The sequence below is a fragment of the Zonotrichia leucophrys genome, chromosome 1 (genome assembly GCF_028769735.1).
Source record: "Zonotrichia leucophrys gambelii isolate GWCS_2022_RI chromosome 1, RI_Zleu_2.0, whole genome shotgun sequence".
Lineage (NCBI taxonomy): Eukaryota > Metazoa > Chordata > Aves > Passeriformes > Passerellidae > Zonotrichia > Zonotrichia leucophrys.
In genome coordinates this window covers 28,079,024-28,092,261 of record NC_088169.1, presented here as the reverse complement: position 1 = coordinate 28,092,261, position 13,238 = coordinate 28,079,024, and the positions used below count along the sequence as shown (strand labels likewise).

At 37.6% G+C, this 13,238-nt stretch overlaps 1 protein-coding gene across 1 annotated transcript; it reads left to right on the top strand.

Annotated features, from left to right (window-relative positions):
- Window positions 1–278: 278 nt before the first annotated feature.
- SULT1C4 (sulfotransferase family 1C member 4) lies at window positions 279–6,240 on the top strand. Its single transcript, XM_064712655.1, has 7 exons — window positions 279–447; window positions 2,068–2,205; window positions 3,458–3,555; window positions 3,882–4,008; window positions 5,250–5,344; window positions 5,550–5,730; window positions 5,889–6,240. The coding sequence occupies exons 1-7, from the start codon at window positions 282–284 to the stop codon at window positions 5,999–6,001; spliced, it is 918 nt and encodes a 305-aa protein (XP_064568725.1). The 5' UTR covers window positions 279–281; the 3' UTR covers window positions 6,002–6,240.
- Window positions 6,241–13,238: the final 6,998 nt, after the last annotated feature.

Genomic DNA, 13,238 nt, shown 5'->3' with positions numbered 1-13,238 from the left:
GTTCGATATGAGAATAATGACTTTTTTCTCTTCTTGTATCTGAGTAAACAAAGTGATTTTTAGAGACACAGAAAACTACCACTAGCAATACACCATGCATTTCTGAAAATGAGATCCAGCTTTAAGGGATCTATATATATCCAGATAGAACAAATCATGGCAAAAAAAATCAGAGGACATAGAATTTTGTCAATAAGAGAGACCTCAAGATGAGTAATTCAGATTTTTTTTCAGAGCAGTCATGTTAATTCTAAGCCTTTCTTCATGCAGTTCTCATTGCCATGAATAAAATGAAAGATTTGAGTCTGGGAGAGACAATGATTCGAACTGGGTTACGTGAAGTGGATGGTGTTCCCGTCACAGAACCAATTGCCAGCATTTGGGACCAAGTGTGGAAGTTCAAAGCCAAGCCTGATGATGTGCTCATTGCAACCTATGCAAAAGCAGGTTGGTGTGGGTAGGAAACAGAATAGAAAAGTTTGGCATCATGCTTATTGATGGGATTGAGATTATTTTTTTTTGGTGACTAATATTTGTTTAACTCCAAACTAGAAATATTTTAAAGACATGAAGCTGTGTCAGCTGTGACTAGTAACTCCTGACTTCTTTGGCAGAGGCAACAACTACCTGTTACTACTGAAGTACAAACACCCAAAGTCTAATGACCTAAAATTGTTACCTTTAACTGAGATTATAGACATTTATATTAATGGTGACAGTAGGAGTTTTCCACCAATATGTAGTGATTTAACAGTGCCTAGAAATAAGTGATCATTGCTAAGAAATAATAGAAACTAACTGTATGACTATGAAACATATTATGTATTTGGAGAACGATTTTTGTGTAAACAAGTAGTGATTTCTGAAAATTGATTAATTCTTTAAAATAACCAAATTAATTTAAGAATTTTGGTCAACAAACCAACAAAGAAAAATACCACCATTATTACTAGCTATCTGGCATTTTACTCAGTGACTGGACAATATTTCTCCTCTTCATCAAACCCTTTATACTTACTACACAAGAAAACAATTAATAACAAGCATCAATATGAATTCTGTATGAATAAAAACATACAGTTTTGGAGATTCAGGAACAGATATGGGAGAATTTGATCATCATAAAAAATAATTATTTCAATTAGCAAGAATTTTTAGGGCTTTTTTTTTTTTTGTCAGTAGGGGAAAATGTTTTTAACAAAAAAATCCACCATTAGTTTTGTAAAACCTGAAGGCTTTTGATTTACTACCTGTATACTAAAGGCAAAACCACATTATTTAACCCAGTTGGGATTAAAACCTTCCAGCCAGTGAACTGAAAATAAATAAAGATAGGATTCCATTTGACATTATGTCATATCTGTGTGAGATGCATCACACAAGCATCTTAAGAAGGGCTGAATCTCCTGCCTAAATTGCTTTCCAATTTATCCCTTAGCCTGTTCTCTAGCTGACCTGCCACAGTACCTCAGAGGAGATGTGGCTGACACAGAGATGACAGCTATAAAAGAAAAGTGACACATGAGATACACTATACTGTAACTCTCACAAATGTTGCAGTCACTCAGGCAGATGAAATGTACAGACTTTCATTAACATGGTTCAAAGGGAAACTTTGCAAATACTTCCACTTTTTAATATTTTCAAACTGTATGAAATTTTAACTCACTTGAAGTTCAGATATCGCATTTTTTTACTCAAATTCAGTATGAAAACAAAATAGCTGAATTTTTGTTAGGGATTAAAGAAGGAAGTTTCATTCCTCTGCAAATAATATTCTCCCAACAATAGTGAGTTTATCCCAGTGTTTTTTTCAGTACTGGTGTGGGGACTTATTTCTTTAGGCAAGAAGAAGACTGTCTAAAATGGAATTGAACTTTGCGAATTACCTTTGTTGCTCAATCAGGCATTTTGCCTGTATTGTACTCTTTTTCCATTTTGTCTACTATTTTCTATGCTATTCTTTCCCCCATTAGCACAGAGTCCATCCTTCTTGCTTTCAGTGCCCTAATAGAAGAAACTCTTGGCTATCCTGGAGGAAAACATCTAAACACTTGACATTTTCAGGTACCACATGGACCCAGGAGATAGTGGATATGATTCAACAAAATGGAGATACTGAGAAGTGTAAACGTGAGACTACTTACAAACGCCACCCTTTCCTCGAGTGGTTTTTGGCAGAGCCTCCATCTGCACGTTACTCAGGTGAATATTATCTATATTTTAAACAAAATGAAACAAAACAAGCTCATAGTGCTGATGCCACAAGTATCCTGGAAAAGGTCCACTTGCTTTGTTCTTGAACTAAGCACCATTTTGGCTATTAAGGACCAGTTCAGGGGTTTTAACATAAACATCTAGTGCTACTCAAGGTGCTGCAAGGCTGACAGATGGGATTGCTTCAGGTGCTACTGAAGACCATGATGTTTTGTAGTAGTATCTGAAGCTGTGTTTGATACTCCACAGTATCTAAACCAGCAGCAGATATGTATATAATGGCAATTGAATGAGGCATGGAGGCAATTGAATGCCATTCTGAGATTTCAGGCTGTATGGAAGAGAAACATATGTCATGGACATATTTCTGAGAGGTGCATAATGTTTTTAGTGGTTTTGCTACTGTTTCAAGTAACTGCTGCTCACTTCTAGGGTCTAGTCATCTAAACAAGCTATGGAACATTCAGGCAACCAGCAGGCTTCACTGGCTTGCAGCTTCTTACAAAAATCTCCCTCAGCAAGGGCTCCATTTCCACACAAATTGTTAAGTCAGACTCTCACATCTGAAGCTAAAAAGCTTGACTAGCTCTGCAGAAGTGCTACTTTTTCTCTTCTAAACTAGACTGTGTTGACTCAGAGAGAGACAAAAAATGATAGATGACAGAGGATGATACATGATGACAGGGAAAAAATTATGGAGGTCATGATAGATGTCTAAAAGGGAAACGGGAGGAGATAACACATCTCTAAATATCATCAGATATTCCCAAGTAGTCCCATATATCCATAGCTACTGAAAATCCACCGTCATTCTCCTACTTTCTCTTTATGTGCTATCCACAAAGTCTAATCAGCTGTCATATTCTTGTATCCTAGAAAGAAACAAATATTTCTTACCTCTAAGGTGGAAGGAGACCACCAAATATTGCAAAGGAAAAGCTTTGGTTGGATAAATAGAAATCAGTATTTATCATAATCCCTTTGAAAGAAAGTATGGGCCCAAGAAAGCAAAAAGATGTAAATCTTTTCTGCTCAAATACACAGGCCAAATTTTCTCTAGAAACATTGAAGATGCTTAAGTAATGTTGTATATGTTACCCTGCTAGTAAGTGCTTTGGAGATGAGTGATCAATGCAAGGTGAACTGCTGGAAAGTCACAGTCACAATCACATGTGTGAGCATAGGAAAGAAGTGCTAATTCAATTTAGAGAACAACTTTTCATAATTAAACATCCCACAGGTGTGGAGTTAGCTGAAGCCATGCCATCTCCACGGACAATGAAAACTCATCTGCCAGTGCAGCTGCTACCTCCATCCTTCTGGGAACAAAACTGTAAGGTAAGGCTGAAGAGCCCTATTCTACCTCACAGCAAAGAAAGTGACGTAAACCAACATATTCTTCTGGAAGAATATGTTTTCCAGAATTGTTGGGAAATCAAATTAAAAAATCTTAAAAAATATTTTCCCTTTAATGTGTGAAGTCTGTGGGAATCTAAAGTCACAACTAGGTTACCTGAGCTGGATTCTAGAAAATGGCAGCTTGAAAGTAAAAACTCTTAAATCTCTACCAGCAGGCTCTAAGAGAAAACCCCAGGAGATGCTCAATATCTGTATTTGTATATGCAAGTTAATTTCTTTCTCTCTCTCTTTTCATATCAATAAAGATAATCTATGTGGCAAGAAATGCAAAAGACAACCTGGTGTCATACTACCATTTCCACAGAATGAATAAAGGGTTGCCTGATCCAGGAACCTGGGAGGAGTTTGTGGAGAAATTCATGACTGGAAAAGGTGATTAACTGCAATCAGTTGTTTATGAGACTTTGATCATTTTAAGAATGCATGGCATTGGTTTTTAAATTTTGGTTATGGTTTGAAATCCTGTGCAAACACCGTGGAAGGATATCTGCCGAAGGTGTTTCAGTCATAATTTTTCTTCATTCACAAATTTTTATTATTACCTAAAGGATTAAATCTATCTTTAAGGTTCCATTTTGAGAAAAAATATAAACACTAATCTTTATTCTGTTATAATTCAGAAACATATATCACAATTTTCAGTCTTCATCTCTTCTCTCTGAGATTAAAATAAGCCATTTGAAAAGGAACAATGGTTTAACTGGTCTTACTATAAACTGATAAAATTTGAAATTTAAAAAAGAAGTGGAGAGTTAATTTGGATAGAAATGTGCAGTGTGAAATTGGGATAAGGAAGTCTTTGAACCTAAATTAATGTATATAAAAATCAGGTGTTGGAAAAAAGACAGTTCTCTAACTAAGGGCAGGCAACCCTAGAAGCAGATTCTTCCCTTTCTAAAAGAGGTGCTGATATCACAGGATATCCAAGAAACAAAATTTGTTCAAGTGGATGGCAGTTTACAGTTTGAGTCACTAAAGCGTCCTTAGGTCATTAATACTTTTGCCACCATGTAGGCCTAGAGATACCACAGTCTGAACCAGCATGAGAGTCACACGTCCAAAGGAGACCTTATGCCTTGTGTTTGACCAGCTCAGCTTGGGAGCCATCTGTCCCAGAGCAGACATACAGTATAGAACATATTTACTTCTGTCTTAGCTAATCATTTTGGCACTTGCTTGAGAGAAGTAGGCATTTCTGATAGCATGGCAAATATCAAAACCAGGTAGAATCATAGAATCATGCAAGCTGGAATGGATTTCTGTTGTCCATACATTCCCAACCCCTGCCCTGTCCAAAGCAGGGCTAATTATGACAAGCCTTGTCCAGATGATCAAATTAATACTGGAATTGTGTGTTTTCATTGACTATAATGCATCTGCATTTGCTGCCCTTGAAAGTTACACGAGTCCTGTTCTGAGCTTCCATAAACCTGAGGGATTAATAGCAAAAATGCTGTAGCAAGCACAGAGCACAGCAGTGCTTATTATCACAGCCATACTAATTCAAAACCAGCTCAGAAATTCACAGGTACTGGTTAAGAGGCAAACATGAGTGCCACATGTGTTAAAGACACAATCAGCATTTATAGCTGCTGATGTTACTTCTTTTTCAGTCCTCTGGGGTTCCTGGTATGACCACGTAAAAGGATGGTGGAAGGCAAAAGATAAGCACCGTATACTCTATCTCTTCTATGAAGACATGAAGGAGGTAAAAGGCTGAACATATGTTTATAGAGCTCTGAAATCTGTAAGTCTAGCAGAAACTAACTACAAGCAACAGTTTTATATTACAATGCCAGTATCAGTAAATACAGTAACCTGATCTCTGCGTGAGGATTGCAGCTCTCACATGACCTTTGATTTCTTTGCTTTTTCCTAGCTCTGTGTCTTATCCCATGTAATTGTTTCTGCAGAATCCAAAGCGAGAAATTCAGAAGATTGCAAAGTTCCTAGAGAAGGATCTGAGTGATGAGGTTCTAAACAAAATAGTCCATAGCACCTCTTTTGAGGTAATGAAGGAAAACCCCATGGCAAACTACACTAAAGACTTTGAAGGAATAATGGATCATTCCATTTCCCCATTCATGAGAAAAGGTACTGAGGTTTGTTACTGACATCAACCCTGTCTGGTTGTCATTCTGTCATTTTGAAATAAGCATTGAAGTACAAGTATCAAATAAGTTGTGGATAATGAGCTTCAGGAAATAATGGTAAATCAATTTTTTCTCTTTTTTTTCTTTGTAATTTCTTAGGGACCGTTGCAGACTGGAAGAATCATTTCACTGTGGCACAGAATGAGAAATTTGATGAAGATTATAAGAAGAAAATGTCTGATACCTCTCTTGTTTTTCGCATGGAATTGTAATTACTTGCAATTGAAATTTATGATCTTCAGCTTTTCCCATGTTATATATTTTGCTTTTCTTTCACAAAATGCCAGTGTTCCTAAGATCTTCCTTTCACACATCACTGATTTTTCATTATTGGCAGAGTGCCCAAATTATGCCAAAGTTTAAATCTCCCTCAAGAAAATAACTCCACTGGACAATTCTCAGTCACCCCCACCACAGTTACTTTCAGCATTAATAAAAATATTTCAAAGTTGCTGTGGGTTTTGATCTTTGTAAAACTGCAGTTGATATTGCTGGCATTTTCAAATCAAACTCTAACAGAAACTAGGAGCCAACAGGAAAAAAGGTGTTAAAAGAATGCAACAGATTGTATGAATATTAATCAATCAATAACAATATATAAATTTAAAGGTGGTCAAGTATAAAGAGAGGAACAGAAGTGCACAATGTAGAATAAATTTCATTTTCTCTCATTTTAAGTTGGACATAAGAAATGCTGTTGAAATGAAAGCAACATTTCCAAAAACACCAAAAACCCATTACTTCCTTAGATAAAAACTGCTGAAGGGCTATATAGAGGCATTTATTTACAGTCTAGCTATGGGCACAGTAGTCCTTATTGCATCTCACATTTGCCTTCTGAATTGGACATGATAATGTTCTCATGACATTTGGAAAATTCTGAGTTGGTATGAACCAGGTGAAGAGTCAATGCTGCAAATGCCATCTCCCTCTTCACTGTTGTAAAAGTGTTCATCAGATACTTCATGTTATTGCCTTCTCCTTTGCCTTACCAATCAAAAGTATAAATAGCTTGTTGAGGCTCTTAGTTGCAATAGGGCCTGGTAGATACTGGAAAATAAAAACCAGTTCTGCTTCAGCATTAGTACCATAACTACAGGCTTGCTTTGAGCTTGTGCAAAATTAACTAAAGCAATTCATAACTCATTTAATTACAGACAACTGTTACTAATCCACTTTTAGATTTAAAGTGCCACCATGGAGTTAGCATGCAAAAAAGGCCACTTGCTGCTTAACTGAGTTTGCACTCTGAATGTTGGAGGGAACAGAATGTAGATTACAGCAGCTAAAGAAAAGTATGCCTTAATCTCATTTATCCTAGTTTAGTCAAGTTTAATACAAAATGTTTGCCAGGGATATTTTCTCTTTGGCTCATGGAGAGTTAAAAGTAAGCTAAAAAGCTGTAGCAATATGAGCAGCTGCCAAATGCAAAGCTCATTTCAGGCTACTTATTTAATCCCCATATTGCAGTCATTAATGCAGCCATAAAGGGCAGCACATATCTGAAGTGAATGCAGTCATGAAGGGCAGCAATACCTTGCATCAATTTGAAAACAAACAAAAAGTTGCCTGGTAAATGTAGGAGTTACATTGTCCTGGCCCACAGAGTTTTCCCCAAAAATGCTGGAATCGCTGAAAGTGGAAGCATGTATTTACTACATTGGTGTAATTATTTTTTTTTAAACTTCAGGTCCACAGATTCCTGCCCACAAACAAAGGATGTCTCTGTAAAATGACTACCCAAGAAAAAATTATCTGTCAGAGCACTGCTGTTCATCACAGCAAGAGCAAGGCTAAATACCAGCTTGAGGAGCTTTCTACTAATTGTTTGGGTTTTGTTTATGATTAACTTGATTTACTGTCTCACTAGTATGAAGAAAAGGTGTTGCCTGCTCTTTCAGATATTTCCACTCTCTTGGGTTGCTCTATGAAACTTCGTGAGTCAGCACAGTTTATCAATCTAATCCTCATTCAGTGCCACAAGAGGTATCAGTAAATGGAAAACATGCTTAACTCAGGATCTTGGTGACATTTTATGAGCAGTGCTGGACAAAAGGTCACACAGATGACCTGTTTGCTCCTCCCTTGAAATCTCAAAACTACCAGAAAAGCAAAATGCTGACAGTGGCTGAAGCCTTATTTGAAAAGGGAGTTGCATAGCAACTGCAAGGACAGAGGCACCATATTATAAGGGACTAGAATCACACTGGGAAATTCACCTTTGCTCTCACTTCCTTAGGTAACTTTTCACCCAGCTGCAATTCAGCTGCTATAAACAACAGATAAGAAGTACCACAGGTCAGACTGCAGTCCTAGAATACAACAGGGGAGAAACAAACACTTGATGTGTGGCTACATAAGAAGTGGCTTTTCATATGCTATTGATATTATCTTTCTATATATTCAGAGACAGGAATCTCAACTATTTTGACAAAATATAGCTGGCAGGAGGATAGAAAAGTGGAGACTTTCTGCTTTTTATGCCTTCTCAAGCCACCATAGCTGAGAGATCAATTTACAGATTCAATCATGATTTGCAAAATATTCGCTAATGTAAAACTACAGGGAGTAGTTTATTGTTACCAGTGAAATTTATTTGACCTGTAGTTATGAAGAAAATTTGGGAAAAAGGTCAATGGGTTGTATGCATCCCTCAAAGGCCATAGATTCTACCATGGTTTGGTGTCTATTTTGACTTTATGTCAATAGAATTGTGCATATGCTTCTGGGCATATGCCTGGAGGGTGCCCTCATCTAGAGTGCCTTCAACTTCCATGTCTTTAGGTCTGACAGTTGCTATGTACAGAAGACCTTTAAATGATGTGTTTGTATATGGTGATTTTTTTACTAATACCAACAAAAGTTGGTAAGAGATTTAATATATTTTCATGTAAGATACTGTAAATCAATGATCACCTGCAGAATGAGATTGTATGTGTACAGCCACACATTATTTCAAATAACTGAAACTATTGTCACACTTCTGATGGAAACACATGACTCCATTTACTGTGGAAATAAAACTGTACAGAAATACATTAGACATAAGTCCTAAAAATACATCCATGCTTTATTTTCATCCAGTTAGCGAGATGCACAGCTTTACTAACCTTCTCAGATGCAACATCTTCAATGTCAGTTTAACAAGACTTGAGTCAGTTTAGCTAATGCAATCCCACAGCAACTTCTTTGATGTTGCTTGTTTCTTCTTCTATAAGAAAGTGTCCCTGCTGGGTTTTGATAGTACAGAAACTTTGTTATCCATCTCTAAAAATGTTTCAGGGTCAGTGTTGATTAATACATGTTAATTGCTCACGTGTTTCTGTTTTGCAGCTCTGCATTAACAACAGTCAAAACAAATCCTCCCATGGGAATGACCAAAGATTCCTGCTTCAATACTGACTATTTAAAAGACACTGCTGTATTAATTCTAGATTAGTTGTATTCCTCCTTGAGCTTAGCAGTTGAGTCAATAGCAGCTATGGGAGACATTTTACTTTCACATGGAATGTGAAGGTAATTTGTGAAAAAGAATGAAGGAAGCACAGAGCTCCAAAAAATTACACAAAGAAACAGACAAGTGAGCTGTTCTATCATCCTAGCTAGCATTCAAAGACAGAGGGACAGTGCTTTCCTTTCCAGTAATCTAACTATAGATGATCTACTTCATACTTGAACTGAAAGTCTCTGTTTTTCTCTGGTTAGGAAAAGAGACCATGAAGAGGAAGAAGATTTTATGTAATTTGCCCTATCCATACTGGATATGGAATCATACTTTATATTAATGGTTTATATCAACATGTTCATAAGGTGTTTTACCTTGACAACAAAGTTAATTATTAATTATGGCATTTTTCAGAAGTGCAATAACATATTTTAAGCCTAGACTGAAGGTTTCATTTCCCTCACATCCTCAATGAATGCTGCAAGGTCTCAGTGTATGCTGTAGGTGAGCCTAGAGGCACACAGAGAGTGAGAGTTAAGTCTTTCATACTTCTAAGATGCAGCCAAACTGTGCTGCCAGACTGAAAGTAATGGGCTTAGGCTGGATAACAAACAAGGCTCTGCCTGCCCTCCAGACCAAGCAGTGTGTAGGTAGATCAGGAAAGCAATCATTCAGCAGCACCCTGTGGTTAATGTGAAAGAAGCAAATTACTCATGGATTCTTTTGCAGAAGGGCTTTGGCATAGGCTGCTGCAAGGGCACTTGGTATCTATCAGCTGTGTGGGCTCAGGCTGAACTGAAGGCTCCCAGTAGAATCATATCCATCTACCATCACTGTGGACACAGAGGCTTCATGTCAAAAGCAAGCCACCCTGGGTCCTGCTCTGGTACAGGCAATATAAATATGGGTAGAATCTTAGGTCAGGCACCTAAAAATTAAGGTAACTCTATTTTTTAAAGTTGGGCCTTTTGATTCACAGTAATTTGTTATTGTACCAATATCACTCAGCATCATTTGTTACTATCTCTGTGTGCAATTAAATGTCCTTCATGCGCTGTTAACAATAGAACAGACTTTTGTAGCCACACCTCAGACCAGGTGTGAAAAAAATGTTTCCTTGTGTGAGTTTTACATTAATCTAACAGAAGGCTTGTTGCCTTTTGCTGGTGAGAACAACAAACTACCCATCTCTGTTTCTTATTACATCTAAGACTAGAATTAAGGACTGTATATACAGTCTAATTTTTTAACACCTAACCAAATCCTTCATTCACAAAATAGCACTGAGATAAATAACTCTTTTTTAACTGTACCCTTCCACTCCTGTGGGAACCTACTGAACCTCAACCCAACAAAATGGCCATAGTCAGCCAAATAATTTCCAGTTCATCTGCACAGGGAGGTGTGCTTTAAGTTTCCAAACAGAGGAGAATACTTAACATACTATAAATTCATGTGTTGTTTTCCTTTATATTAACCTGGCATGTAAAAAAGGCATAGAAGCAACTAAAAGCAAGAACTCTGACTGGGCCAGCATGGGTCAAAACTAAGAGTCTGCAATCCTCAGAACTTGCTGCAAAATACAGTGGCAAGTATTTAAAGCATCTGCTCCTTTATGCTGAAAACACCTTGCCCAGTAGCAAAATTACAGGTATTTTCTCATTCTGTGCTCTTCAGAAAATTCTTGCAGGTCTACTAATTCCAATGATAGTGAACAATCATTTGTACCCTACCTTGATGTAAAGACTAATTACAGCCCTGTGAGACCTGGCTTCTCAATGAAAGCAGAATTGAAAATTTGTTATGCTCTGCCCCAACACATCCCATAAATCTTTTGGCAATCTTGTTTTACATAGACAATGCTATTTAAAAATATGAATTAATTATCTTTTACAAAGATAATAAAATCATGAGATATATGGACTATGTAAATTATTCTTGTTTTTCTCACTTATCTTGTCTCGAGTTAGCTGCATTTATTATTATGTATCAGCTTACTGTCTCCTTCTAGATAGGCAAGACACAATTCTTAAATTGTTTAAGAAAATTTTATCAGACTATTGCAGGTACAAATCAACATTTTTCCCTGAAAAATTCAGAGCAACTTGCACTTTATTGTAAGAAACTGAAAAAATCAACAGACAAAATCCTCAACCTTTTTTTAGTTATTCTAAAAAATTTTAAAATTCTTCTACCACTCCCTAACCAGGATTCTTTGCAATTGCTGTTGCAATTCAGGACCAGAATGAAAGACTGTTAAGACAATCTCAAATGTATAATATGCCTAAACTCTGTTACATAAAATGGAGGGAGGGCTGAGTGGTCCCTAGGAAGAATCAGCTACAGAAAGCACTGTCTTCAGCACTAACACCTCTGAAAACTCTTTTGTGTCTGCCTTGGATGAGCTCCAAAATCAATTCCCTTGTAGGTTAAATAATGAGATGACCCAAGAGTTGGTACACAATACATACTGTCTGAAGATAGGCAGAAGGAACAAATATGCATGAAACACTGTTCTCTCTGTGGTTTCCCAAGAGAAGGTTAGTTTCCTACAGTGTTCTTCCCAAATATTCAAATTCAGTTGGAGGCTGATCTCAAAGCACTGAGCTGTGCAGTATGGCATAGTTTGGGGTGAAAAGCTTCTGCTCCAGAATGGTGTTGGAAGGTCTCTATCTCAAAAAGCTCTTATTGAAATTGTATGAAATCCCCACCTTAGACCAGAGCAACACAGGCATAGGTAACCAGTTCAGAGTACCCGACTGTGAAAGGGGAAGGAAAGAATAAATCTGTTTAATTTCCTCTGAAGCTTCTAAAAAGTATAATAATAGAAGTAATGAAAAAACACTGGCATGCTTTTTGGTTAGGGACATGTGCTTCTTGCCAGCAACCTCTGTGAGCATGGAACCATGTGCTCCTGCTACTGTTGTGTAGCTGCATAAGTAGAGATATATTAATATATGTAATGGACAGTGAATGCCTTGGACGTGGGAAAAAAAACCACTTTCTTAGGTATATGTGAAGAAGCTTTCTGCTTTTTGTCACTATTTGCCATTTGAATTTTACAAGAAGAATGACAGTAAGCAGACTTGGAAAAACGCAATTATTCTTCTCAGACAAGCATTTCAACAAACTACTCTCCTTTTTATTAAACTACATATTCTCTCATGACAATATAATTAATTCGGTGATATTCAGTATTCGCCCAGTGAACCATAAACAGAATAATATGCCTAAATTGTTTTTCCCAGGCAACTTTTCATTAAAAATCAATTACTTATCATGAAATGTGAAAAATTATTCAGGCACTACCAAAGTGCATGCATGGTTACAACGAAAAATGTGTGCCCTTTAAAGTAGGCATTGTTGCCCTCAAACAGGCATAAAAAGTCTCTTTAAAAACATGCAATTACAAGCCATAACACCTAGGTTCTGCTATTTGCTCTGGTAGTCCTTCACATGCATTTTTGAATTTGCAGAATCATGGAATTGTTACGGTTGGAAGGGACCTCTGGTGATCGTCTCATCCAACCCCGGAGCCAAGGCAGGGTCACCTAGAGCAGGTGCCAAAGAATGGGCCCAGGTGGGGTTTGAATGTCTCCAGAGGGAGACTCCACAAGAGCCCTGGGCAGCTGTGCCAGTGCTCTGCCACCCTTAAGTAAAGAAATTATTTCTCATGTTGGGGTGAAATTTCTTGTGGTTTTATTTAAGGTCACTGCTCCTTGTCCAGTCGCTGGGCACTGATGCAAAGTCTAGCACCATCCTACCGGCACCGGCCGCATTTATTTGATAAATAATTTAAATCAATTTGTGCTCCCATCAAGGTATTAAAAACAGGGTCTTAAATCGCTCCGTTTCTGCCCGAGCACGACAACCCTCATCTCACACTCTCTGCAGCACTGCTTTGCCCTTCGGGGCCCCTCAGAAACAGGGAATAGCGGGCTGCACTCGTGTTGCCGTACCCCTTCCCCTTTTCATAAGGCAGAGAACATGAGATCGGCCCCGAT

Bases quoted from the DNA above. Each gene is read 5' to 3' on its own strand.
- SULT1C4 (XM_064712655.1), top strand. From the start codon at position 282: ATGAATAAAATGAAAGATTTGAGTCTGGGAGAGACAATGATTCGAACT. The intron at 2,206-3,457 runs GTGAATATTATC...AACATCCCACAG, and splicing joins TCCATCTGCACGTTACTCAG to GTGTGGAGTTAGCTGAAGCC. The intron at 3,556-3,881 runs GTAAGGCTGAAG...ATATCAATAAAG, and splicing joins TCTGGGAACAAAACTGTAAG to ATAATCTATGTGGCAAGAAA.